This window comes from Embiotoca jacksoni, unplaced genomic scaffold (genome assembly GCF_022577435.1).
Source record: "Embiotoca jacksoni isolate LCO1_2020_lvr unplaced genomic scaffold, fEmbJac1.0.p SCAF_28, whole genome shotgun sequence".
NCBI lineage: Eukaryota > Metazoa > Chordata > Actinopteri > Embiotocidae > Embiotoca > Embiotoca jacksoni.
The window spans coordinates 2,493,424-2,520,774 of record NW_027185379.1 but is presented as its reverse complement, the minus strand read 5'-3'; the positions used below and the strand labels follow the sequence as shown (position 1 = coordinate 2,520,774).

General features: G+C 40.3%; 1 protein-coding gene across 2 annotated transcripts in view; it reads left to right on the top strand.

Annotated features, from left to right (window-relative positions):
• Window positions 1-25,616, top strand: part of gab2 (GRB2-associated binding protein 2) — a 33,573-nt gene extending 7,957 nt beyond the window's left edge. The window contains exons 2-10 of one of the 2 annotated variants that reach the window (XM_069161414.1): window positions 7,449-7,749; window positions 18,098-18,326; window positions 20,270-20,865; window positions 21,707-21,750; window positions 21,928-22,207; window positions 22,392-22,482; window positions 22,620-22,722; window positions 22,853-22,975; window positions 23,058-25,616. In XM_069161414.1, the coding sequence (XP_069017515.1) occupies window positions 7,449-7,749; window positions 18,098-18,326; window positions 20,270-20,865; window positions 21,707-21,750; window positions 21,928-22,207; window positions 22,392-22,482; window positions 22,620-22,722; window positions 22,853-22,975; window positions 23,058-23,201 (1,911 nt within the window). In that variant the 3' untranslated portion in view covers window positions 23,202-25,616. Of the gene's footprint in view, window positions 1-7,448; window positions 7,750-18,097; window positions 18,327-20,269; window positions 20,866-21,652; window positions 21,751-21,927; window positions 22,208-22,391; window positions 22,483-22,619; window positions 22,723-22,852; window positions 22,976-23,057 lie in introns of both variants that reach the window. The other variant, XM_069161413.1, reaches the window with a different exon arrangement.
• The last annotated feature ends 1,735 nt before the right edge of the window (window positions 25,617-27,351 follow it).

The following is a 27,351-nucleotide window of genomic DNA, read 5'->3' as shown; positions in this document are numbered from 1 at the left end:
ATCCAGCTCTGTCCCCTCTCGCCACATTCGCCGGAATCACAAGTGTTTTGGCATTCACACATACAAGCGTGACCATTTTAACAGTCCTCCTTTTTAATTAATGTATTGTAAAATGGTCTTCACTACTGTTCTTTTGTTGAGAAGAGTTTTCTGGAAAAAAGGACATCCAGCCATATTGAGGCACAAGTGGGGATATGAAACTATGTTTTCTATACCTACTGACAACCAGAAACCTTTTTGAATCAGTGAAATGAAAGGCCCCATTATGCTAACATATAGCTGACAGTATCCTGGAATCATTTATAATAACTTTAATTATAAGCTTTTAAAATAAGGTTGCTAGAAGCAAAGGGTGAAGATAAAAAATATTGATGAAGTCAAGATGGGGACAAAGTGTCAAGTGGATCACTCTCAACTCACCTTTTACCATAATTAAGCAGTAACGGCCAAGTGCTAGTGCATTTTAATGCCGTCCTATCACTGTGTTGTTAGTGAGTGTGAGGAAGAGCGCTGATGTGTCGTTGCTCTGCAAACAAGTGTCACGGCGAAGCATGCAGTACACACGCCGGCCCATTACAGCAAAACATGAAATAGCTATGCTTTGGCCTGTCTGGGTGTGACAGTTACACGTTTATGAAGCATGAAACTTGCACGCATGTAAAGGTCATGTGATGCGGGATCATGTGACCAATGTCCCGCAACAGAGGCAACAAATGACATTTTCTGGTGGCTCGGTAGCATTAGTCACAGACTGCCATGCGGGATTATGAGGTTTGAATCCAGGAGATGACAAGCATTTTGTTGAATTGTGTAAATGTGTAAATGTCCCACCTACACAGGCCAAAGCGTGTCTATTTCACGTTTTATGCCGTGATACCAGGTTGCGCTCAGATCAAACAGAAGACATGTTGGGTGAAGCGTCCTGTTTGACTGTAGTCAAGTAAAGATGACCAGATGTAAATCCCTCTACCGCGACATGACCATTACAAAAGCTGGTACTTGATGAGAAAATGTACACTCAGCCTCAGCTCTACAGTGTTTGTGCAGCTGTGCAGCTGTGTAGTGTGTGTACTGCTGCTGCAGGTAAACCAAAGGAGGCTTGGTCAAAGACAACAACCTGCTGACTCCTCATCTACTGCTTTAATAGGAGCAGAGGTAAACAACACTATTCTAACCTTTAACTTGAATAACATATGTGTTTGGCTTGGATATTTCCTCTTGCACATTTAAAAACATGTTGACTGATACTTATCATCCAGTCTGTTGACACAGCCTACTACTAAACACACACACGACGTATTGCTCTGTTGCTATAAAGGGCACACCTTAGATAATTGTTTAGGCCGTGACGATCCCTCTCACGTCAGTTCATTAGTCTGTGTTACTGGGACTTGACTTATTGTAACCGTGTTTTACAGTACATGTGTAAATCCAGTGAATGATTGTTGTGGTGTATTCACTGTCACTGTGTACTTATATTCCAAAATGTGATATAAAGCCTTGGAGAATTATTAACCAGAAAACTGTGTCCTTTTCATTTCCAAGAATGGAGAGCTATTGTATGAATTGGTTTGTTTTCCCCCAGAATCATTGTTTAGCATCCTGACAAAAATAGAAAAAACATGTCTACTCATCAACATCCAATAAAACAAAAGGAACTGGCTGGATGGACTAGTTTTGATCCTATTTTTAGAAGCTAACCCGCTCAAAAGATTGTCTTCTATTTTTTTTGTTATTAGATGTTTTCCTTCCCAGTCATCTAAAATAGATGCAAACATGGAAGGCTTTGTATTCCACTGTCGTCTGTTTATATCGGTAGCTGGCTGCCATCAGCACAGCACCAAATGAGACCATGTTGGAACAAGGTAAGATCAAGCCTTTATGGAATGATTGTATAAGACTAAACACTGCGTGTTCAGAGATACGGATGGCTGCCCTTCTTCTTGGAGAGGTTCAAGTGCTGGCAGGCAACTTAATTTTTTTTTCTTTACAATCTACAGTTAAGACTCTTACAACCCAAACAGCAAGGGTTTCTTTCCTTAATATTGGGAAGCATTCACAAACTTGTGTCTTTACTGTTTTTCTCATTAAGAGTGAAATTTAGTTTTGCACTTTGTTGTTCTATTTTCCGCTTAGATTTTATCTGTACTGCAGAAAGAGCAGACAAACATGATGAACGCAATGGTGGTACATGGGAGTAGCACCATGTTCCATGTGATTTGCTGTGTGTTGTCAGACAATAATATAACTCTTTGATATTAAGTTAGTTTCTGGTGTGATTAGTGGCCTGGCACGGAGCTATCTCAGTGGTCCCGTGGACTGTCCAGTTCAGTTGTTAACAAGGCCAGCGTTTCTCTGCTGAGCCCTTTTTTCTGTTGAACAACGATGCAAATTTAACTGAAGCCGTGAGGGGGAGGGGAGGGGAAGGTTGGAGAGACGGGATGGTTCAGCCTAGTTTTACAGCTTCAGCCCTCACTTCCCAGGGCTCAGGCAGTGATTGATGGGCTTAGACATGCTCTGTAGGACAGGCGGTGGGTGGGTTAGTTCATTTTTTGTTGTATCCTCCTCCCCCATGATTTACTTTGCCATGCAAGGAAGTTTGCTCAAATTTAAAAGAGTGCAGATGAGAGCGTGCAGGCGAGAGAGAGAGAGAGAGAGAGAAGCTCAACCGCCAGTTGTGTTGTTGAAAAGGCTGATTTAAAAACTGATTGCTCATAACGAGGAGCTCAGCAGAAAGTATAACAGAGGGAAACATTATTAGGGCCCGAGCACCGAAGGTGCGAAAGCCCTGTTGTTATATCGTACAATTAGTATTCTCGTTCCTTATTTTTCTCCGCAAAGAACTGCCTTTTTGGAGGCTTTATCATATTTAAAAACTCATGAATGTTGATACACATATCTCTCCCCCGGCGAAAAATGTCATATTCTAGTGTAGTCGCGAGTGGGCGTGGCCAAATGGCTCGCTAGCGCCCCCTAAAGAGATGCCCTGGCGGCCACATTTACCTACATGCACGTAATCTGGTGGACATCTGTATCACACCTCGACGTAACGGTGCGATGTAACCACTGGAAATGACACTTTTCATACTTTCACATGCCACTACACATGAACCTAAAGATCAGAATAGCTTATAAACATGTGGTTGATGATATATCGAGAAATTTCGTTCGACTTTGTCAATGGGCGTCGCCGTGGCGATGCGGCAAAGTTTGATGTCTCGCCGTGACACAGGAAGTTGATGTTTAAGGTCAACGGATGCTTGAGACCTCACGAAACGTGTGACATACATCTGATATGTGTTTTGCGAGTGAGCGTGGCCAAACGGCTCGCCAGCGCCCCCTAAACTGCAGCCCCGGCACCAAATTTGTTGGACACGGGTATCACACCGAGATGTACCGAAAAGTCTCTCGGCATCATGAATTTGTTTTCGTCGATCGGTGTGACCGTGTAGTGGTGGCCATTTTGAGCGCCTCGCCATGAACCTCCAACTGACTGTAACTTTTACGTACATATTCCGATCTTCCTCAAACATTACATCTTTGATAACAGTCCCGCCCTGAAGACACCTGATAGTAATATTCTGTCATAGTCATAGCGCCCCCTGCTTGAGATATGCGGTCGCTCGCGCGCTGCACGTTGGGGAGCCGGCTTCAGGGAGCCGACGCGCAGAGTGCGAGGGCCCGTATATCACTGCTTGCAGTTTTAATTCAATCCTCTTATTCAGACCAAGCTGTGAATTATTTTGTTCTTGAATTAGGCTGCAGCTTCTTTTCCTGAAGACGTACTAATTCTATTTTTAGGATGATAAGGCCTCCGAAATGAATTGTCTTTCCTGTGTGGTAGAGAGCTGTCCTAGGTTTATATGCTGACCGCAGCTGAAGGATGCCAGGAAATAACCCAGTCAGGTCGCCCTGACCTTTAGAAAATGGGCAATATTTCAGCTCCCAATTAAGTGATGCTCTCTATTTCCAGAAAAGGCAAAACTATTTAAATCCGGATTGCAAGAGTTATAACAATTTCTTTCTAAATGATGTAATGGCACTGAACCAAAGTGCTTTGTGGACCTGGAATATATATATATATATATATATTTTTAAGTATGTCGTGCTTGCATTTATTTGTGCAGGAGTGTGATGACTGCCCTGTATTTCTATGAAATAAGGAAGTTCATACGCCAGTGGAAACATTTAGAAGGCAAGGAGTATCTTCTTTTCCTTTTTTGGACTCTGTTTCCTCAAACCTTTCACGCTTATAGTCGGGAACATTCATAATAACCTCCTATAGTGAAAAATGAGCTAATATATAGTTTTCACAGAACTCATCAGATAGTGCTGATTATATCTGTTTACAATTTTATTTGTCTGTTTCCTGAAACTGGGGTGTTACACACAGCGGCTCAGTTCTATGAACACCATTAACAGCATACTGCCTGCAGCTTTTTATCAGTGTTTCAGTCTGACAGATAATAAAATGAAAAGTCTTACAGCGTCAGGAGTACTTTGGCTGCACGCTGAAAATAAGATTGATATCAGAACTTCCTGAAAAAAAAGATAGAATAAAATGTGTGTAAACAACAACTGAACTGGCAACCTGTAAAAACAACCCTAAAGTAAAAAATGTAATTAGCTTTAATGGATATTGTATCAAAATCATCTAAATAATAAGCAATAATGTAAGTCATAACGTAACATGTACATAATTACATCTTTATGCAAACATTCTAAATCTGGCAAACTAGATTTTATTTTTTTTCTGGACGTCCAATCAGTGTTGACGGTGAATCTAGTTAATTGTAGCAGTACATTCCTCATTGTCTGATAGATTGACCAATAAAAGTTTTCCTGAGTACTCCTCCTCACAGAGCCATGCGTCTACATGTATTAGCTTCTGATGCCAAACCTCAAGTCTTTGGGCTTCTCTCCCCTTGTAGCACCCACTCAACAAAAAAAAGCAGTCAAATGATATTGTTTACAGAAAGCAACGGACAGGAAAGACTCTCGCCTATAGCTATTACTTTCTTGGCCAAACCATAAAGGTAGGTGACAAGAATACTCAGTAATCATCGTCCCTCTCTGCCCTGCTGGTTTTGTTTGTCTTTTCCAGTATATGTTTAATACCCTTAAAAAGGACTCCAGCACACCTCTGTCCATGTAAGGGGTAAAAGTTTATGCACTGTAACGCACGCACTGGCTCTCCCAAACTGACATTCAACACAGCAGAATGATTCTGCTTCTGTTGGCATCACAGGGCAATTTGAGCAAAGGGTTTTTTGAGGGTTTTGTTTTGTTTTTAGTGACATCCAAATTCGGGCTTAGCCTGGTGTTACCAGATCCTAATTCAATGCGTACATTTTTTTCGGGTCTGGGTTTGCTCCATAGGGAACCATCGGTAGCCATTGCATCCTACTGGGCGTAGACCATGGGTTAAAACTTAGAAACTATTGAAGTAGCTTTAACCAATCTGTACGCGCCAAACCGTCTGAAACGTCACCACCGCTGCACTTACATTGACAAAAAACACTTGACTTCAACGTCATCGCGCGTAATCGCCGATACTAATCGCTAACTGAATGCCCTTCAGCGTGGCTTAGGGAACGTCAATGCGAGCAGGGTGTGCAGAGTAAAATCACAAGGAAACAAACAAAGCTGTGTGATAAATAGTCCGGCCGAGCCAGGCTACAAGTCTGGCTACCTCGGCAGCTGAATTAGCCTGTTGTTTCTCTTTTCTTACAACTACATGAACACGTGAAATGACGACGCTGGTGCCGGAAGACCAACAGCTTTTGCAGCTGCTTCCCAGAGACACCGAGAATTTATTGAGAATTTTACTGATTCAACTGACCACATTTATGATCAACTGTGGTTGGACAGCCAAATAAAAAGTGGCAAACTTTCATAAAAGATGATCAATTTGACATTTTCATACATGAGTCTGTAGCCCTGACCTCCCAATCAATAACTTTAGTGTTGATCTGAGTAGGACCAGTCATGGGTTTTTTCCTGGCCCAGGCGTGGGAGCTGGCATAATGTGGGCCCTTTTTAACTTTTAATCCTCAGATCTACCCTCCTTTATGGTCTCCATTACACCTATATTGTCCATATATTCTTTCTTCTCTCTCTGTTTTCCAAGTCGTCAATATGTTTGGCCAGCTCGTGCATTCTCCTCCCAGCGTTTTGAATTTGCCATCCAGAAGATGGATGGTATCTTCCTCCTGGGAGATTAGAATTTTGGTATCTGATTTTGTTTTTCATAGAAAAAGCAAAGGTGTGGCAGCAACAGCTCTGTTTTCTGTCGCAGTGTTGCCCAGTGTCCCAGTAAGCCACGACGGCTTGACAGATAGCCAATGTGCACAATATCCGGACGTTGACACCAAGGCGGCTATTTTAGCCATCATTAATTTTACCTCGGCATTTCAGAGTTAATAGCCTCTCTAAATAGAGCATTTATCGTTCATATTTCCAGAGGAGACGGGGAATATCTGTCTGAACAGCACAGGAGAGATTCGATCCATTTTTCTGCCCTGTGTCTGTGGGGCAGGGGTTGGCTTGCAGTGTCTGTGTTGATGGAGAGAGAGAGAGGGGGCCTGCAGGATCCTGTGTGTCAGCAGCCTGCATGTGAGACTTTGCCTGGCGGAAGTGCATCACTGGCAGATGTCCAAAAGCCCCCCCCACCCCCCCTCAACCCTCCTTTACTCCCCCTTTCCCTTCCTGGTCTATCTTCCTCTTTTGTCTTTGAGCACACAGAGTCTCTTTAGACAGCCACTGGAAAACCATACGGAGCTGTTGTATTGAAGGCCACTGTTCTTCCTTAATGCTTTTGTAGTTGGCAAATACAACGACTACATCAGTTTAAAACCAACACGTTTCCTTGTAAGAATTTTGCTCTTACCTACATTGGCCCACATTGTGTGTGCATGTACTTTGGCTGCCTTTTCTGTGGTGATGACAAGGGATGTGTATGTACAAAAAAAAAAAAAAAAAATCGAGTAGCATGACGAACATATGCAGATGTGGCTTGATTTTGATTGGACGAAAGCAGTGTCATTCACCAGTTCTTGCAGTGGGAGGAGTCTGCAGTCAGTTAGAATGAAGTTTGTCACAGAGGAGCTCTGCTGAGGGATATCAGCACAGGAAATACATTGGCAGGGAGTAAGCACCTGCTGCTCCCCCCCCCTGCCTCCAACACATACACAAACCACACACAACCACACGCATACTCAAATACGCAGACTTTTCTCTGAAGTCAGTTAACACCACAACTGAAGTCCAGCTGTTGAGTCTGTTACCACAGCAATTTGTTACATTAAACACAGTAAGAAATAAAATGGATGGAATTGGTGTTGCTTACATAAATTATGTTGTTATTATCAATCAATCCACATATATAATGTGACTCTATTGGCTCGCAGGGTAAGTATAATGTTCTTACTTTTCCATTTCCTTTCCAGGCATGGAAGAAACGTTGGTTTATACTTCGCAGTGGCCGTATGAGTGGTGACCCTGATGTCCTGGAGTACTACAAGAACGACCACTCTAAGAAGCCCATCCGGGTCATCGACCTGCACTGCTGTGAGCAGGTGGATGCCGGCCTCACCTTTAAGAGGAAGGAGTTTCAGGACAGCTTTGTGTTTGACATCAAAACTTCAGACCGCACTTTTTATCTCGTAGCTGAGACTGAGGAAGAGATGAACAAGTGGGTCCGCTCCATCTGCCAGCTATGTGGTTTCAACCAGTCGGACGACAACCATGGTAAGGAACCCTGACCCATTCCTGCTGCTCGATCACTGCCTCTGTTTCTATGTAGCCTACATCCCCTCCATCTTCTTCTTTTTTTTTTTTATCTTTAAATGGATGAAAGAAATCCCAAACAAGCCACTATCCTTATTCAAGAAATCAGTTTGCACTTAGTATGCTGTTGTGACTACATTTACATTTTCAAAAATTTGGCACCTAAAATTGCAACAGAACACAATCAATCAAGTAAGTTTAATATTTAAAGGTTTTGGGCTGTTTTTCAATTTGAGAACATGACATTACACTTTGGTAAATTGTGATGTGATTTTATTTTTAAATTTTCTGCCATTTTACAGCACACATTTACACAGTACATGCAGTATAATATATATTGTTAAAAAAAAAAATACAATAACTCCTCTCTTTTATTAATCCCCCACGGTCTTTTCTGATGTTATTTAGAACAGATGGCATCTTACTTTTCATAAAAGTCTGCAGCACGGGCTCAGCCACATGATATTATTGGCAATTGTGTTTTTTTCCTCCCATCTTTGTTATTTGAGAGAGTGCAATAGGAACATCCCTGCCAAATAAATGGACACAGTGTCTGAGGCTGTTATTGATTTTACTCTTTATTTTTTGTGTGGGTTAGGTTAGGTTAGGTTAGGTAGTTACTTTATTAATCCCCGAGGGGAAATTTTTTCGCTACAGCAGCATACAGAAGCAATAAGATAATAATAGAATAATAGAAAAGCAATAAAATAGCAGTAAAAAATATAAAATATAAAATGCACAGTATATACAGTACAGTATATATCTATATATATTATATACAAACAACCAAGAAACACAGTCAACAGTGTTATTGTACTGTGATGGATTTTACCAGAGGTGAGTTATCGTATAGTCTTATTGCGGTCGGCAGGAATGATCTCCTGTATCTGTCCTTGTGACAGCGGAGCTGGAGGAATCTTTTAGAGAAAGTGCTCCGCTGTCCCTGCAGCAGGTGGTGGAGAGGGTAGTCAGGATTATCCAATATGGATAATAGTTTGTTCAGCATCCTCCTCTCTACCACCTTTTCAAGTTAAAGAAAGGGTCTGCTCCCTGCTTCTTGTATTCAGGATCGTGAAAATAGGTGTTGGTCACATTAAAGCTTGGTTTGGTAATATAAAGGTACAGTTCAGTGTTTTCGCTACAGCTTTTGTTTTAGATCTGTTTTCCATGAGAATTGCTTGTTTCTCTCTGGAGCAACCACTGATAAGAAAAAAGAAAAAGAATGGCACCATAAAGAATGATGGATAAAAGTGCCGCCCAGACATGCTAATGATTACATTTCTATGCAGTAATGTTCTTATGTAAAGCTGCTTTGGTCTGGGATTGAGAGGAGCAATCCTCCTACCTTCAAGCCATAGCTTTGCCTAATTACCTAAATTATTCTCCATTTAATCTTGTATTAAAAAAACAACAAAAAACAAAACTACATGTACAAAATGATGACTCAATTTCAGATACTTAACTGTTCTCCTTAAACAAAAGTGAGTGAGCTCCTTATCCAGTATGGGCGGATACACGATTGTTTGAATTTATTTTGTATGTGTGTGTATTATCACAGACCCACAATATACTTAAATGCATTGTGCAGTTTTTTTTTATATTAATGATATCAATACATTCATCTACAAAACATATGAAATTGGCCAAATATATTTAGTATACCATATTTAGTGAAAAACCTATTGTTACTAAATGATTCCTTCCCATTCAGATTGCATTCACGCTGTTGTTTTCCCACCATCTGGCAGCTGGTGGACGTTAATTTTTTTTTGCACATGGTTGATCATCTGTAACTTGCAGTATGTCCAGCTGTGGAATAAAAAACAGCTGTGGAGAGTGTAAAAATCTTGACATCATGAGGAGATCCCCCTGGTCCGTGTTCAGTAAGGTGGTGTCATAGATCTCAAACTGTAACGACTGGAGCCAGCAGGGTGTGGCTCAAATGTGTTGGGGAACAGAAAGGACTTGTGTCATACTTACTTTGACGTTAACATCACATCAGGCTTTTCTTGGTCATGTAGCTCTGTTTTCACAGAAGTTTTTCGTTCCTTTTTCTCACAAATTTGATCAGAAACTGAGTTCTGCGTCCACCCTTTGCATTTTCTCTGAAAAGCTCATGAAATATAATCAGAGATTTCAGCACTATTTGCGGACAGGATCAGATAAACCTTGACTAATTTTGATTAGTGTTATACATCAAAACTAGTACCATCTTGAAGTGTTTCAATGCACTAGGCAGGCATGAAAACATTTTGGGGAACATTTTATTTGACTCTTACTTCACTTCTTAAAGAATTTTCATCACAGCGTTTTCATGTCCTCCACTTGCACTCTATTAATTATTGCTGTTTTGACTATGTGAAAAAAACATTTAAAAAGAATCTTATTGGGAGAAGCAGCCCTGGATATTGTCCTCCATTCAGAGGTGACCCACTGCTACTCTGAAGTAAGTCTGTTTGTTCTCTTCTGTGCTCAGAAAGCAGTGCTTCGTCTTTCTGGTTTCCGTTCCATTTTCCCCTTTAGACATGCAAACACCGCACACATCTGAAGATCAGTCTACATGTATCTTCCTTGTAAAACCGACTTTGCACAAGAGGCTTTTTTTTTTTTCGTTTTTTTTTTTTATCCAAGGAGTACAATGTTGGCTTTTATGCTGATCCTATCACTCTCTTCATTTTAATATCAAGTTTGTTTTATTCATACAGAACAAAATCACACATTTGCTTTAAAGAGTTTAACAATATGTACAAACCTTTTATGTAAATCAATGATTTGGGTAAAGATTAGCTTCAATAAATTCTAAATTGACAATACAGCTACTTGGGTGCCAACAGAAGTACCAAAAATGACAAGCTGACAAACAAGATGTAAACAATTTATTAACCAAGTAATCATTTCAGGACAACTTGTGTACATCTTCCCCAAACGGAAATGATCAAAGCAGAGTACATTTTTTGAGTAAAACAAATGTGAATTTCATGTGGCAACAAATTCTGTTTTTGACAACACAGTCTCATCGTGTGGAAATTCTCTGCACATTTGGAAAATGCTTTCACCCACACCAACAGACAGAAAGCACCTGTCAATAACGGGGAGTATTGATGCTGAAGTTAACATCAGTGAGCATACTGTCTGTGTGAGTGTTAGTGAGAGAAATTTGAGGGGAGCGACAAAAGTGCCGCCAAGACAACACTCGACGACTTCCTGCCAGCATCAGTATTCCTCATGCAATGTCTCTGATCTTAATCACTCGTGAACACGTACTGCTGGTGGAGCTCAGTTAGATTTCACAGGCAACATATCAACTGATATTTAATGTGCTTACATTTTATTAGTTGATGCAGAGTCTTGTACTTGTGGGTTTTTGTGATTATAGTTTGATGAAGTGACTCGGGTATGTGGTCGATAATATGATATTTTTTTCAGTTATCCTCTGAGCAGACAACTGCAGAGCTGAGCGAGTGTGTCACCTAACGGACTGGGAATTTCCCTTTCTTAAAGAAAACAAACAAAGCTTTAAAAAAAAATGGAGAAGTTCGTTCCTCTTATGGAAATTGCATAAATTGACAGAAACAACTGAAGAAGAACAAATGGCAAGTTATGCAGACGGCATGGTTCATTGCGTACAGAGACAGGCAGAAGTAAACAAGGCTCACGCACATCAGCGTGGGTTTCTGGGATAGACATAATTGTATTTCTCAGCAATAATGTTACATATTGTGAACAATGTCTCATTTGTTGCTCTTATACCTCCCATTTTTAAGTAAAATAATTGAAAATGCTGTTTTTCAACAGCTGAACAACTTCCTGGCTGTAAATAAGTGTTTTGATGTTTTCTAATCAGGCTTTCGACAGCACCACAGTACTGAAACTGCTCTTGTTAAGGTTTTCAATCACATCCACTTAAACACAGACAGTGGCAGAATTTCAGTCTCAGTATTACAGGATCTCAGTGCTGCATTCGACACTGTCGACCATGACATATTACTAGACAGACTAGAAAACTGGGTGGGACTTTCTTGCATAGCACTAAACTGGTCTGAATCCTACTTGAAGGACCGAGAATACTTTGTGTCGATAGCTAATTACACATCAGAGCGGACTAAAATGACATGTGGTGTTCCCCAAGGTTCAATTGTGGGCCCTCTTCTGTTCAACATCTACATGCTTCCACGAGCTGGAATTATGGAAAACAACAAAGTGTGTTATCATAATTATGCAGACAACACACAAATTTACATAACTATATCACCAGGGGACTATAGTCCCATACAAGGGCTGGGTAAATGCATTGAGCAAATCAACAACTGGATGTGCCAGAATTTTCTTCATTTAAACAAGGATAAAACAGAAGTAATTGTTTTTGGTGCCAAAAACTGGATCACATCACTCTAGTTCTGAGGTCTTTACGCTGGCTTCCTGTCAAACAAAGGATCGAGTTTAAAATCCTACCATTGGTCTAGAACACACTGAATTGTTTAGGGCCAAAATACATTTTTAATCTACTGCTACCTTATGAACCATCCAGACCACTCAGGTCATCTGGGACTGGTCTCCTTTCTGTCCCCACAGTCAGAACTAAACATGGAGAAGCAGCGTTCAGGTTTTATGCTCCACATATCTGGAACAAACTCCCAGAAACCTGCCTGTCCTTTTCTTTTGCCTTATGTTTTGATGCTTTTATTGGTTTTATGTGAAGCACTTTGAATTGCCTTGTTGTTGAAATGTGCTCTACAAATAAACTGTACTTGCCTTGTACAGCCGCAGTGCCACTGGAAAGTAGTGTAAATGGGATTAGATAGGGTTAGCTAGACAATACATCTTAAAAAGTGTTGATGTGTTTGTATTTCTAAAAGGATTTTGAGATATTTGGCAGCATCAGTTGCATTGGCACCTTGATGTGAACTTACCCTCTATCAGTCAGAGTTGGTCTCTGCTGCAAGTAGTGAGCTGCATCTCGTGACGATGAGGAGAGATAGCCAAGGGCAACTTTTGACAGTTCATTGTTACGCAACTCTTTCTCTGTAATTCTATCTTTCACATTGCCTCGTTTTGTTTCTGTTTCTCTCTCATGTTCACACACCTTCTCCCACATGCATGCACATGCATTTGTGAAGGGGTGTGTAAATGTTTTTTTTTAAAGTAATTCTAGGACCAATAATGGCACTTTAAAATTTCACTTTTGACATTCAATTTTCCTTTGTTATATGTATATATATATATATATATACATCCAAGATTCATTAAAAGCTGTCCAAACCTAGAGACAAGGATCGGCCAAAATCCCCGTAATAACAAAATAACATAACTGCTTAACACCATCATGTCTTTGCAGCAGTTGTTTTCAATTATCTACGGAACATAATGTTTGTTTATGAGCAATTTTTTTCCTATAAAAAAGAGGTTCCTGTGAAGTTGAGATTTTGACATCAGATTTTTCAATGCTTTGAGCAGCAAAGATTTTCAACTTATATCTCAAAACCAAAAAGTGGGCTAATTTATCTTGAACTGAGCCTTTATTAAAGAAATACTTGTACATAGAAATATGATTATATCCCAATAGTTTTATTGAATTTACAAAATATAACCAGACAAATATTTGGCATTTACATATACACTGTATACGCCTAGACAAACATGCATACACATTCGAACATCATGTAAATACCACTCACAGCCCCGCTTATTTAGCTTCTTACTCTCTCTGCTAATGCTCGCCTTCCCTTTCACCTCCCAAAGTGCCCTTCATCTGCATTGATTTTTGTTAACATAATGAGACTGCGTGGCACTGGAAGGTCAGGTTTCTACTGCCACAAAGCTGCCTGAGGACAGTTTACTGTTCCCCGCCACTGCTGCGTATCCTACAATACCTGGAAATAAGAGATTTGAGAATGCATTGTGCAACACTCATCATCAAAATCATCAAGAGAAAGGGCTGAGATTTATTTCTTTTAAATGTTTAAAAGCTGTGCAAAGGATCAATCATGTTTAGATTTAGCAATGCATTTTGTTTTATAAATAATAAATTGAACTCAAGAGCTCAATTGAGATGCTATTACAGTACAATTATTCATTTTGAACAAATGCTGACGACCAAAATCAAGAGTTTTCAAAAGAAACGTACAGCAGTAGAGATAAGTAAGCAGTAATTGTCGCATCTCTGAATTCCTTACACAGACACACACGGAGTTTCATATTTTCCTTGTGCTTATAATTTGTGGATGGGTGTTATCAGATACTGGTGGCTGGGAGCGCAGTGTGTGTCTGCACTCAAGGAGACCCACCCCCAAGCACAATTTAATGAATGGAACATCATCTCGTCAATCATGGGCTTTGTTCTGCTCTGAGCCGGCTGTTTAAACTCAGAGACACGAATAATCTCAATTAAGGGATGAGGATTTTACTCGTAAGCACCCCTCTTTTCTTTTTCTTTGCTTCATTTTTTGCAAGACAGTTCCCTTCGTTTAGTTTTTACCATTTTGTCTGGTTTCCTATCTGTCCCTTGGAAAACATAATAAAAGTCAGTATTGTTACTCCAGTTTAACTGTTGCGTTAGATGATGAAAAATTGAAAAGAAAAGAGAAAAGAATTGCTAAATCAGCTTTTTCAAAAGCTGCCCTGGCAGGTTTTGTCCAACTGGGTCTTACTGGGGAGTTGATGTATCCAAACAATATCTTTCTCAGGGAGTCCATATTGAATCCCAGTTGTGGAGCCAAATTCATGAATCTTTCACTTCAGCTCTCCGTATGGCTTTAAAATGTTTCTCGTGAAATGAATTAACTGCATGTCGTACTTTACCTTGAAAATGATACTATTGTTACAGATGAGGGAATGGTGTACTCTGCATTTCCCGATTTACTTATTCATATAAAATAAACAGAGATGTGTACTCTAGGTGGAATTTAGACTTGCCAACAATGATTAAAGAGGAAACTACTTGAACGATAGTGAAGTTTGATCATTATTTGTTTTTCCTCTTTAACAGTGATTGCTCTTAAGACATGTCAGTTAAATTGTGACTGGCAGTGGCAACACATAAACCTCCCTTAACAAAACAGGACTTTCACTAACAGCCAACCAACCCAACGCATCCAAGCAACTGTGTATCTTTTGAAATCTAGATAATTTCCTGTTGTTGTCATAAGTAAAATAAGTATTGTATAAAATATCTTTAAATAAAACTTTAGACTATTTAATGCAACAGACCCGCTCATGTATAGATCAGTTTTCTTTTTCCGTCAGTCCTTCATCATTTCTGCTGTACATATCTATTTAGGGAGGGTTTTTTTTCTTTCTTTATCTAGCCATTGCCTTGCAGAAATGAGAGCAGAGAATTAAAAATGAGTTGCTGTTTTAGAATTTACCCGGACTGTGTAATTGGCCACCGAGGCTGAGCCTCCTAGGTGATCGATCAGTCCAGCGTTTTGACGCAAACTGATGTCTCGGTGGCTGAGTGGTGGTGCTCACATGACGCTGTGGAGCGGGTGCAGGGAGTAATGTGATTAAGGAATGCTCATGTGTGCTTGCTCTGCTTTATACTCCTGTGAGCTTTTTTTTTAAGGGAGAATCAAACAGCCGTGTAACTTTGTTCACTTCAGACCTTAGATGCCTTTTCTTTTTTTTTCAACAGCACTTTGACATCAAACCTATTGTGTCCCTTGTGTCACAAGATGGCCTCCATCCATTCCACCCGCCGGTCACCCTGTAGTCTTGACATATCTGGGGTGAATTTGCAACATCCATTGTAGCTGTTTGAGCCCTGAGGCTATATCTTTGAATGCAACCTCTTATGAAACCATCAAGGAGATTGCATTTTTGTAGTACTAAAATTGAAGGTATAGGTGGATGGAGTGGTTCGGTTGCAATGCTGATGAAAAGTGTGCTTTATTGAGAAAATTCAATTTCAATTCAACAGGGCAGTGGTATTTTCTATTTTTACATACACTGTAATTTCAGATTAAATTATCATATGTCCTCATCTAATTCTGGCCAGATTGGGAGGAAATGAACATCCTACAAAGACGCTCTTGTCGTGAGTGATCCAGCAGGTTTCTAATTTTGGCCCCCGGAGGCCAGCAGCCAGCTTCTATTAGATTATGGCCACAGAGCCAATGAGACAGTAGGTGATGTATTATAGAACATAATTGGAAAATTGCTCATGAACTTTGGAGTTCTTTGACCCAAAATAGCCATCTATCGTTCACAGACTGAAAGGATCTTTTAAGTCCTCGACGTTGATGGTCTGATGTTATTTTCAAGCTGAGCAATGTATCTATCTATTTCTACTAGTTTTATTACTTTTCTTTGTAAGCTGTAATATAATAAATCATTTCTCACTTTGGTTAATAAACATTTTACCATCTCACATTGAGTGTTCTAGTACATCATCACCAAGTGGAGGGAATATTGCTCGGATAATCTGTGGGAAGTTTCAGTGTTTTTATTTTTTTGCTCTTTACTCGATTTCTTTGTTGGGGTTCTACCGAGCCGATGGAATTGCCTCCCAGTGGTAGCATACATCAACAAGGCCATTAGTGTCAGTGATGAGCCATGTAGACTATTCCATCAGCAGACTGGACCAGCCATCTTTCATCCTGTTCTGATCCTGACAGTCATGTCTGCAGTTAATCAAAAACCGTTTGCAGCACACAGAAAGACATTATGTCGTGCTCGCATATACAATCAAAATGAAAGATTTTATGCATTTTTTTTGCCTCCTCACTAAAGTCATTAAACCTGCTTGTGTTTTTCAATGCAGCTCTCCACTTAGGGTGGAGAAAACTGTCTTTCGTCAATAAATCAATATATCTACGCATATTAGTGGGCCTTGTACTCACCACACTGGATGAAAGCTTTTACAAAGCTTTTTGTGGAGACAGGAGATGATGCCTAACCAGCCCAGGGAGAGTGGAATTGCTCAGAACAATGTTGTAATTGAGGATGATTTGGGGGGAGTCCCAGACTGCGTTGTGTGGGCCTGGGTATCTCACTTGTCCACTGGCCTGGAGACCCCATAGCGGAGCCATTTCTCCCCCTCAGGCATGGATGTGACCTCATTCAGCAAACTGGACTCTAGAATACCCCCGCCCTCCAACTGTCCCACATGCATACGCACATGTTCACACACCACATTCGTATGCGTTTTGCAGCTCAAACCATGACTCATAGAGCTCTGCCTTCTTCTTAAAGGGCAGTTTGACCCATAGCATTCTTTACAAATGTCTGATAAAGGAGGAGCAGAGTGGAGGAGGGTAGGGTGTTGCATGAAGAAGTTAAACGTGGGATGTGGATTCACAGAAAATGTGATAACTACGAGTGTACAAGTCATTTATCCAACAGAAAAACCTCTTTAGAGGTTCCAGCCTCTGAAATGAGAAGTTGTGCTGTTTTCTTCTGTTTTACATCCTTGTGAATATGGTTCGGTTGTGGACTGTTGTCAGGCAGGCTTTTGGAAATTGCAGCGCGTATTTCTGCTATTTTCACATTTGATAGATTAAAAGATTAAGTTAAAAAACAAACGATAGGTTAATCATAATTAAAACTTAAATTTGTTTTGTCTGTAATTACTTGCACTTAAGCATAATGCATGTGCAAAAACCTTGCACTTGTGAAAGCGAGAGATTAGTTTCGGCAGCAGCTTTTTTTGTTGTTTTTTGTTCCCTCTCCCATCAGTGTTGCACACAGCTCCATGGGTCGATGGATCATTGGGCCGCCCACTCTCTACTCCCACAGCTCAGTGTGCACCTCCTCATTTTGGCCTCCTGCCCAGTCTATTTCCAGCATCCCCATCTCAGATTTGTCTTTTCTTTGTAGTCTTTCAATGGAAATATCAGGGATGTCACACAGAAACAATAAGTCTGTAAGACCATGTTTTTCACACAGTCCCACTGTGCAAAACAATGGTCGGCTCAATAAAATCAAACAAAGCACATTGACCCTGGTCAAAAAGGATAACTTGGTACATGTTATGTTCAACCACTTGCACTCGGTGGCCCAAAAAGCAGAAGGATACTGTTTTCTCTCCCCCCTAGAGGCAGATCCCTCTTCTTTATTGATTGGAGAGCAGATTGAAAGCTACTGACTACAAGAAGACCATGCAAGGAAAGGTCATGATGAATTACACATGGGCCTGTTAATGCAAAGATTGTGAGAATAAGAAAAAAAATTAAGCGATGTTTACTTGGCTGACGGTCAATTTCTGGTGCATAACAAGTACAGCATGTCGTTTGCAGAAAACTATGGTGAGTGAAAAAAAGAAAAAACTTTAGTGCTGTCAATAATCAATGACTCCAATTTCTTCTGTCTGCAGATGGCAGGTTACACAATATGCCTCGTTCTGTTGGAGCAGATGTCACTGGCTCAGTGGCTCCTCTGACCGGTGAGCGCAAGCCTTCTGCCCCCATCCACTCCAGCCAGCCAGTGCTCTTCACCTTTGACGTGCCTGTGCGCCACTCACACCACGGCTCCCTGTCCAACAGTGCACCACAGGACTACCTCCTCCTCCACCAGTGCATGAGCAGGAAGACAGAAAGTGCACGGTAAAGGTCATGACCCTCAGGCGTCCTGTGTCAGTTTCCTGTTTTCTGTTAATACAGGTCAACATACAGGTTTATAGGGCTTCCTCAGCTTAGGAGCCCCTAAGGGCTACAACTACTGTTATAAGGGGAAAATGATCCAACTACTGTGTGTGGGTGTGTGGTTGTGTGTATGTGTATGTGCAAGTGCATGGGAAAATGCATTGTGGTAAGATAACAGTCTAAAAAAACTACTGGATCATTTTGTAGAAATGTTTCTATGGGAATGGCAGAAAAGTCTAAATCCAGAAGCCGAAAGAAACCTATAAACAAACAAGGTTTTTTTTCTGAATTAAATATTGAACTTGATTTAAAAATGAAAAACGATAATAGGGATAAGTGACGATAAGCAATATGGATTACACTTATTTTGCAGGACTGATAGTTATTACAAAGAATAATTAATTAAATCTACATTCATGTTTTTGGTTATTCCAGTGTACTACATACCACAAAATTAAGGTATTTCATCGCATCAGTGCAGAAATGCTATACATCCGATATTGCCTTTAGGTAGTCTTTAAACAATAAAGTCGATTAAGGATAAAAAAAAACAAAAAAAAACGAAATATGCACAAGACTCATAGGTGCTCATACATTGTATAATCGTATGTATGAGGACACAAATGCCTGTTTCAGCTATATGCTGAGCAGGAGAACAAAAGAACCAAGCGCTTATATTAAATGCACCCCCGAGTTCTCTATTAACATTCACCTCACCTTCTGCTGCCATCGTGCCTGTTTCTTAGACTCAAAAGGCAGCTTTAATAATGATGCCATTCAGCAGGTAGCCGGCACAGTAGATGATCAATGAGGTTGAGGCGGCCATTCATCACTCCCATAGGTTTAGACTAACCCAGGGTAGAACTGCCCTCTCAGCCACACGATTTGCACATAAATCTGCTGTATCGGACCTTTGTGAAACCCAGGAAATCAAAGCTCACAATCCATCTCATCAGCTTTATGCAGATATTTCTGTCACTGGCTTCTGTTTTGTGAGTCTGCTAATTAAAACAGGCATCTGGTGGCAGGGTATGATTCATGTCAGAATGGAAATCCACGGGTCTGATGAATTGCGGTATGATGTAAAAGCCCCCATGCAGCAATAATGATGGAAGACAGAGCTATGAACAAAATTATTGACTGATGATTGAAATCCAGAGGAGACAGAAGAAGTATTGATGGCACACAGGATACTATTTGACATGAAACAGAAATGGACCTAGAGAGAAGAAAAAAATATGTCAATATTAACTGCATTGCTTTTGTGCATTTTTTTTGTATTTATACGTGTTATATTTATGACATAGTTTAGCTAAATCATTTGCATACAATCGCTTAAGCAGTAGTATGAATAAACGACTCATTGAGGAGATCTTATATATGCATTGTTGAACTAAATCAGGCCACTTCTCAACTAAGGAATATCTAAGCTAAAGAGTTGCTCCAGTTGGCCCTCAAGGTCAAGCCCTACAAAGGAGCCAGAATAAATGAGGCATATCCCTAGGGTGCATAACTGAGTCAGAGAAACTCTGGGAAAGTCATAGACTTCCCCCTCTTAACGTGGATCCTTATCAACATTCTGAAAACATGTAAACAATTCAGCTTTTTGAGGGAATGTAAGAAATACAAATGAATGAGTATGTTAAAAGCGTTCAGTCACTGGATCTTCAAGTGTATTCAGTATGTTGTCCTGTCGTAAAGTTTCCTCCAAAGTGACATGGTACCATCTAGTGGTTATATGGGTAGCTGCACTGAAATTGTATTAAATGCTACAGTAGAAGAGATGATCGTTCTTTGCCATTGTTTGAGATAAGCTAGTGTTGAGGGAGGTAGCATTTGGGCCGTGTGGAAAGTGGCCATATTAAAGACTTGTGTGTTTGTGTGTGTCTTTGCCCACGTTGCAGGAGTGCCAGTTTCTCCCAGGCCACACGAAGCAATGTGTTAATGGGGAGCGACTCTTCCGTGCAGAAACTCTCCTATGGCGTTTCACACTGTCTAAATGGCATGGGTGCTCAGCTGCATGGCTTCTACAGCCTTCCGAAGCCAGGAAAACACCAGTCACCACTGCACGATGACTCCACCCAGGAGGCCTGCTACGTACTTCCGCGAGGTTACAGCTCTGAGGCACCGGCTCACAGCAGTCTCGGTGATGCTGAGCTTGAGAATGAGGAGGTGTACACCTTCAAAACGCCTTGCAACGCCCTCGCCTCCATACATGGCAACGAGCGTTCACCTGACAATTATGACCTTCCCACACCGCCTGGCTCCTTCTATCAGATCCCCCGGACATTTGATAAGAATCACAATGCCTTGACGCCCTCCAGCTCTGAATCCTCCTGTGCACCTCCTCCCAGGCCCCCTAAACCTAGCCAGGGGTCTGAGGGGCAGTGGGGGAGTCCCCAATCAGCAGGGAGCCAGAATGGAGAGATGATGTCTGCGGTGTCAGTCATCCCTCGCAGAAATACTCTCCCCGCTGTTGAGAACATCAGGCTGCACAGAGGTACACAGACAGTCATTAGCACTTAAACTGCATTCCTTCTATATGCTGCTTCTTACTTAAAACACAAGTTAAGTCACACAGGTCTTTTTTAATCATGCATTTTTTTATGATTGATTTTTTTTTTTTACCTGTGTCCTGTTTTGACTGCAAGCCTGACTAGGACCGCTCACCCTCTTGCAGTATTGCATTTTCCTCTCCCTCTTTCTCTCTTCCTCTGTCTCTCACTTTACTGATTTAATGCAAGCAGCTGAGCAGAAACAAAAGGCCTAGTCTAGCAGACACTGCTCTGTTGAGACGCTAATGAAATTCTAGCCATACAGCCTGCTCCAGAATGCCTTGTTCCAGGCTGATAAGCAATTAAAAAAAAAAAAAAAAAAAAAAAAAAAAGCTCCCGCAGACACAATGCATGGCTTCTTAGTTTGCTGTTTTTGTTGCTTTGCTAAAGCCAAGCTCAGGTTTCATATAGCCACAGACAAGAATTGGCGTATGACCCCTGTTAGTGAGGCAACAGGCTGTTCACACACCTGTGCTGTAAAGACTAATTATAACCCAGTGAAGCATTTAATGAAGTGTCACTTGTGTTCTGTTTTTTTCATTATAAAAACTTGTTTACTACATGAAATGTCAGCCATTTTTGTCTAAATTGGCCTCTCTTGCAGTGATTATTGTGCAGTCTTTGACTCGTGTATGTTTGGCATTGCAATATTGCACTGGAGGAGCATTTTTTTTTCTTTTAAAATGTATGGCAGTGGTAAATATTGATTTCTCTTAGTGTCTTTTTGTACAGGCTCCTCCTTTGAAACTAACAGCCATCATCGTCTCGTCCATTTTAACAACTCAGGCCAGTCTGTGGAGTCTGTCAATGATGGGTTCAGCTCCTACCTGGTAAGTCACTCTCTCTCTTACTGTCAGTACAAAATCATAGTCTGCATAGATAGAAAATATATTTCTGCTATATTTACTCCAACTGAGTGTTACATTTTTCCTGAAATATTGAGTCCAGAGAGACTGAGTCATGTGCCCTCGGCCTCTTTTGATGCCCTCTGTCTCTTTCGATGCCAGAGAACCCAAGCCCCTCTGACTCGCTCTGACAGCGGCAATTCAGATGACAACTATGTGCCCATGAATCCTGGATCCTCGCCACTCAGCGCTGCCCAAGCTGACAGTCCTAAGAATATCTACATTCCTATGAGCCCAGGACCACATCACTTTGATTTCCCAGGATTCTCTGCAACATTACCTGCCCGTAAGGGGAGCAGTGCCTCCTTGTGTCACAGGCCCAGTCGTCTCAGTGATGTTACACCACCACCCATCAACCGTAACCTCAAACCGAACAGGAAATGTGAGTTTTTGGCAGTAGAGTTCTCGCTGATCGAAAACAATGAGTTTTATTTTTTTAATCGCCTTTTCTGTTGCTTCAAATCTGCTCTGTATTGTTAATGAGAGTAGCAACGTATTGTTAATTGTTTTGTTTTTTTACAAAGACTAGGATTTCTGTTGACAGTGTCTGCTCTTGTTTTCCACAGCGAAGCCAACACCTCTTGATTTGAAGAACAATGGGATCATTGATGAGCTGCCATTTAAGAGCCCAGTCACCATGTCCTGGACACGGCCCATGTGAGTCTTATATCAGTCATTCAAGATAGATTGTCCATGGTCACTCCCACACACACGCACACAGTTTGATGGTACAGATTGTTGCTATATTTCATTTCATCCTGAGATCACTCACAGTCCTGTCTGCTATGCTTCAGGCCTCCTATGAACTCCATGTCCTCCCAGCATTGTCGACCTATCTCTACACAAAGCATCACCAGCACCGACTCTGCAGACAGTGAAGAGAATTATGTAGCTATGGTGAGTCCCAATAGCTGCAGGGGAGATCAGGAGAGTACATTGTGTTCTTTGTTTTAATGATCCACTTGTTTGCATGCTACGCTTACTCACTGCACCAAGTGTGAGTGAATCCTCCCTCTTGTCCCATTAGCAGAACCCAGCGTCTACCTCCCCAGCCGTGAGCGGCACCAGCAGCCCAGCCCCTAGAAAGTGTGGCAATGTAGACTACCTAGCACTGGACTTCCAGCCTGGGTCACCTAGCCCACACAGAAAAGTAAGCATTTGCCTTATTTCTATCACATTGCAGTTCATCCTCTGGCCAGAATCTCACTCCTGCCCTATTTATCATTCCACAGCCTTCGACATCCTCTGTGACATCCGATGAGAAGGTGGACTACGTGCAAGTTGACAAGGAGAAGACGCAGGCACTGCAAAGCACAATGCAGGAGTGGACTGATGTGCGACAGTCCACTGAACCTGCCAAGGGGATCAAGTCCTGACACTGACCAATACAAAAATGTAAAAAAAAAAAACTACGTTCCAATCTTAAGTCAAGCATCTCCAGGTTCATGTTTTTGTTTTATTTTTATCATTGCTATGAATACTGTTTGGGCTTGTTTAAGACTGAAATATTGGGCAAAAAGCCATAACCTATCCTATGCCTGTTCTCTGTGATGATTATTACTGCAGTGCACTGCTAGCATGCAGGATATCAGCCATGCAGGTAAAATGCCCTGCCAAAGCTCTTCATGCCGACTGTTAGAACAGTGTATGGAAATTAAGATGATGTGTATGAAAATATCATTCTCACGATCAATCCATTCTTCATAGACACATTGTTTGATCGAGGCTGTCCATCCACACCTCTGCAACAATTCATTGTGTTTGCATCTAGTTGGTAATTTACTCAAGAGCCGCCATTTAAAGTAACAGCAGAGGCTAATGGATCGATAACCATATTAATATAGTGTAAGAGTACGCTTACTGGTCTCAGGAATGCCAAGATGCACTCCAATTTTGGCATGCAGGCAGACTGTCTCTTTTCCCTTCAATCTGTCATTTGTGCTGAGTCTGGCAGAAGCAGTGAAGAGATTATTTTCACTGCGGGCAATCATTTCAGCTTAGCAGTGCATGTCTGGTAAGAGGAGAGGGGGGGAAAAAAATACAGCCGATATAGCCATACAAATATGCAAACGCCTGTGTCAGAAGCCCTAATGATAACTGTACATGACTGTTGCCTCGGTTTCAATTAAGGATGAGCCCAACCCATATTTAAAGGCTGAATGGCAGGCTGATTATTTCAGTGCAGGTACAAAGTCGCTGGCGTTCAAATGTACAGAATGAAGAAAATAAGACAGACGAGATACGGAAACATCTTGTATCTTTATAGATTTGACTTCTGAGGTCAATTCCCTTTAGATATTATTCTAATACATTTCTTTCAAACCAAAACAATTTAAATTGAGTTGAGTTGGAGGAAGTAAGATTAAAGCAGGCGGTGTACTTTCCAAGTACTCTTTTTCTTTCTCTGGAGACCATAAATACAAGCTAAATACACCGACAACAGCAGATTTATGTTTTCCGCAATTCAACCATTCACTGATTTGTGTCTTCAGGCCTTGATATGCCACACACTACAGCTATGTCTCTGAAGAGTAATTGTTTCCTGTATGTAAATTATTAATAGAATGACATATTTGCAGTGCATTTTGTTGACTGCTAGAACTGTCTGATGCACTCGTCTGAGACAAAAAGTGCACTACAGTAATGTAACTTTGTCCTTTTCATGCAAAGGCAACCTGCCACAATGAAGATTTGCCAGTGATCATAGTCACTAAAAAATAGTTGAGGAAAAAATGTTTACTAAATTTTCTAAACTCTTCTATTTGTTTAATTTGCCTTATATTTTCATTTCAGTTTAAACTGTATTATTCACATTATTCAAAAGGAGGGCCGTATTGTATTCAGGACAAGTGAATTATCAGTTTCTAGTTCAACTTAAGTCCAGTATTTCATTGTGGGCTGGAACCACTGAAGGGTGAATCCCGATTTGATCTTAAGAAGAATAGTGTGGCCATGCAGTGCTCGATGGTATTATTGATTATTTCATTAAGATTTACTTCTCAATGTTTTTCTACCATTTTTACAGCTTTTTGTATTCTTTTTAATCATTATTTTTTACTGATACATGTAAGCAAGTCTAATGCATTAGGACAGGATCAGGTTAAATTAAGGTAAGTTTATTACGGTGTGTATTTTATTTCTTTTTTAAATTCCCAAATAGAATTTTTATGATCTATTCATAAAAATGGGATGGCAGGCAGTTTAGGTTGCACTGGCAAAACAATTCTCTGGTGAGCTGTGATTCACAAAGAGCAGGAGAGGAAAGAAAAGACTGAAGAAAAGCCTGTCTCCCTGTCAGCAAAATGGATGTGTAATTTATTGTCTTGAGAGACCCGCTGTAAGCAGAGGAGCTGTGTATGTGTTGTGGTAGATTGTGAGTTGTAGTATGTTAAATGACAGCCTGACTGGGCGAGATGGAAAACACTGCTCAGATCTACTGTCAAACTGTCACTAGGTTGACGTACTGTACTTGTAGAGATCATTTTTTTTAACCACTGTTATTGCTACTACTGTAAAGCGTTTGCAGATTGCTTGTGTGTTAATTTATTAATTTATTGTGTGTTTTGCAGTTGATAATTGTAAAAGGAAAAAAAACAAAAACAAACAAACAAACAAGGAAACCTTCACTCTACTAACATTGATGTCCTGATCCTTTGAAGCAATATGAGAAACGATGCCAGTGTGATGGTTATGTGGTACAGTTAATTTGGGATACACAAGAATACAAGACTTTGTTATTCCTGTATTATGGTAGACTTAAACTGTGGACATAGAATAAATCAATAAGTGAACATTTGGTGTTAAGGTTCCATGTTTAAATATAAATCTATGATATCTTTTGTCAACTCTCACCCACACATGTATTAATAGGTGATGTAAGGTGGAAAGTGCATTTACTCAAGTACTGTACTTAAACAGAGTTTTGAGGTACTCATACTTTACTTGAGTATTTCCATTTCAATGTTAAAGTGCACTACATTTCAGATTTTAAATTTAGCTTAGTCTTGACTTAACTGCTGCTTACACCTATGTGGCATTAATAAATTATAATATTCTAGTAAACACTTGCATAATAAATGTAACAATATGGATGGGGCCATTTTACATAATGAGTACTTTTACTTTTCATACTTTTAGCACATTTTACTGCCAATACGGCAAAAGCAAGATTTTTAATGCAAAACTTGTACTTGTTTTGGAATATTTTTGCATTGTGATATTGCACAGTAGACTCTGTTCCCAGCACAGAATCTACAGAAGTTTAATGTCTTCTGCCCCCTGTTGTGCAGGACAGCAGCTACATCTGTTGGTATTGATAATACAGATGACAAACTCATAAAAGGTTTTGAACACAGAGATACATGCCAGTGGTTACAGACTGCAAGATATAATAGCCAGTATCAATGCATTGAAAATTATTTCTTTTTTTTCTTTTTTTTACCAAAATGTACATGTATCAGTTCACCCATAACTTTATTCTTACTACAAATGTGCCCAAAACTGCACCCACACCTAAATTGGAAATTGAACATTTAATATTTTCTTACCCTGACATATAAATAAAACAAAAAAAAAAGGTGTTTCTGAATGATCTCTTAAAGCCTACTTCTTTAATGAAAGCTGTTGTGATTCAAAATATGAATATCATTTTACATCAACGACCAACCAATGGCTATGTTGTCATTTCCCATAATAAAAATGACTAATCATCACAACATTTTTTTGGTCACTCAAGACCCTAATGACCGATTAGTTGACAAGGCTGTTCAGAGATGCAGCTAAAAAGAAAAAAGGAGAATAAAATGTGGTAAAATAACATTTCTTTCATTTTATCTCTTGTTGAATGAACCTAGTTTCTAAAGGATAACAGTTCATGAGTCTGTCCATGAAACATTTAGTATCCCATTGGCCCTTCATGTATTGCGCCGCTCCCACTATGGGCAGCAGAGAAACAAAAAAATATTTATTTACAATAATGGTAATTATGGAAACTCTTTGGGTGGGACCTCTCATGATCAATAAGGTCATCCTTCCAAAATTCATGTGCATGGGTTCTTCAGAAATGTGAAGTTGCAAGATTGGTAAAAGCTATAGTGTCAACAGATTGGTAACCACAATATCTAGACTTTCTAATCCTTTCAAAGCAACCTAGGGCAGGATGCTAAACCTTCAACAACTTCATTGTATTAGAAATACTTTTAAATAGGGCAGAAATGCAAGTCAGTGTTCCACAGGACAGTCTTTTTTGGACTCTTTCTATGTGGATTTTGCATGTTCTCCCTTCACTGTGGTTTTCCTCCCTCCGTTTCCTTCTGCTTTACAGATATATCCGGTCTCTGAGTTTCGATGTGACTGCAAACAGTGCCAGTACTTCCCTTACTCACTTGCTGGTGTGTGTGTGTTTATTGTTGGTATTGCGAGCAAGTGGACTATTACATTTTACATTTCTCCAGTGTATAAACGACACCAGGGCATCCATTTCAATTATACTAGTAACAAAACAAGGTCAAAACCTCGTATGTGGCT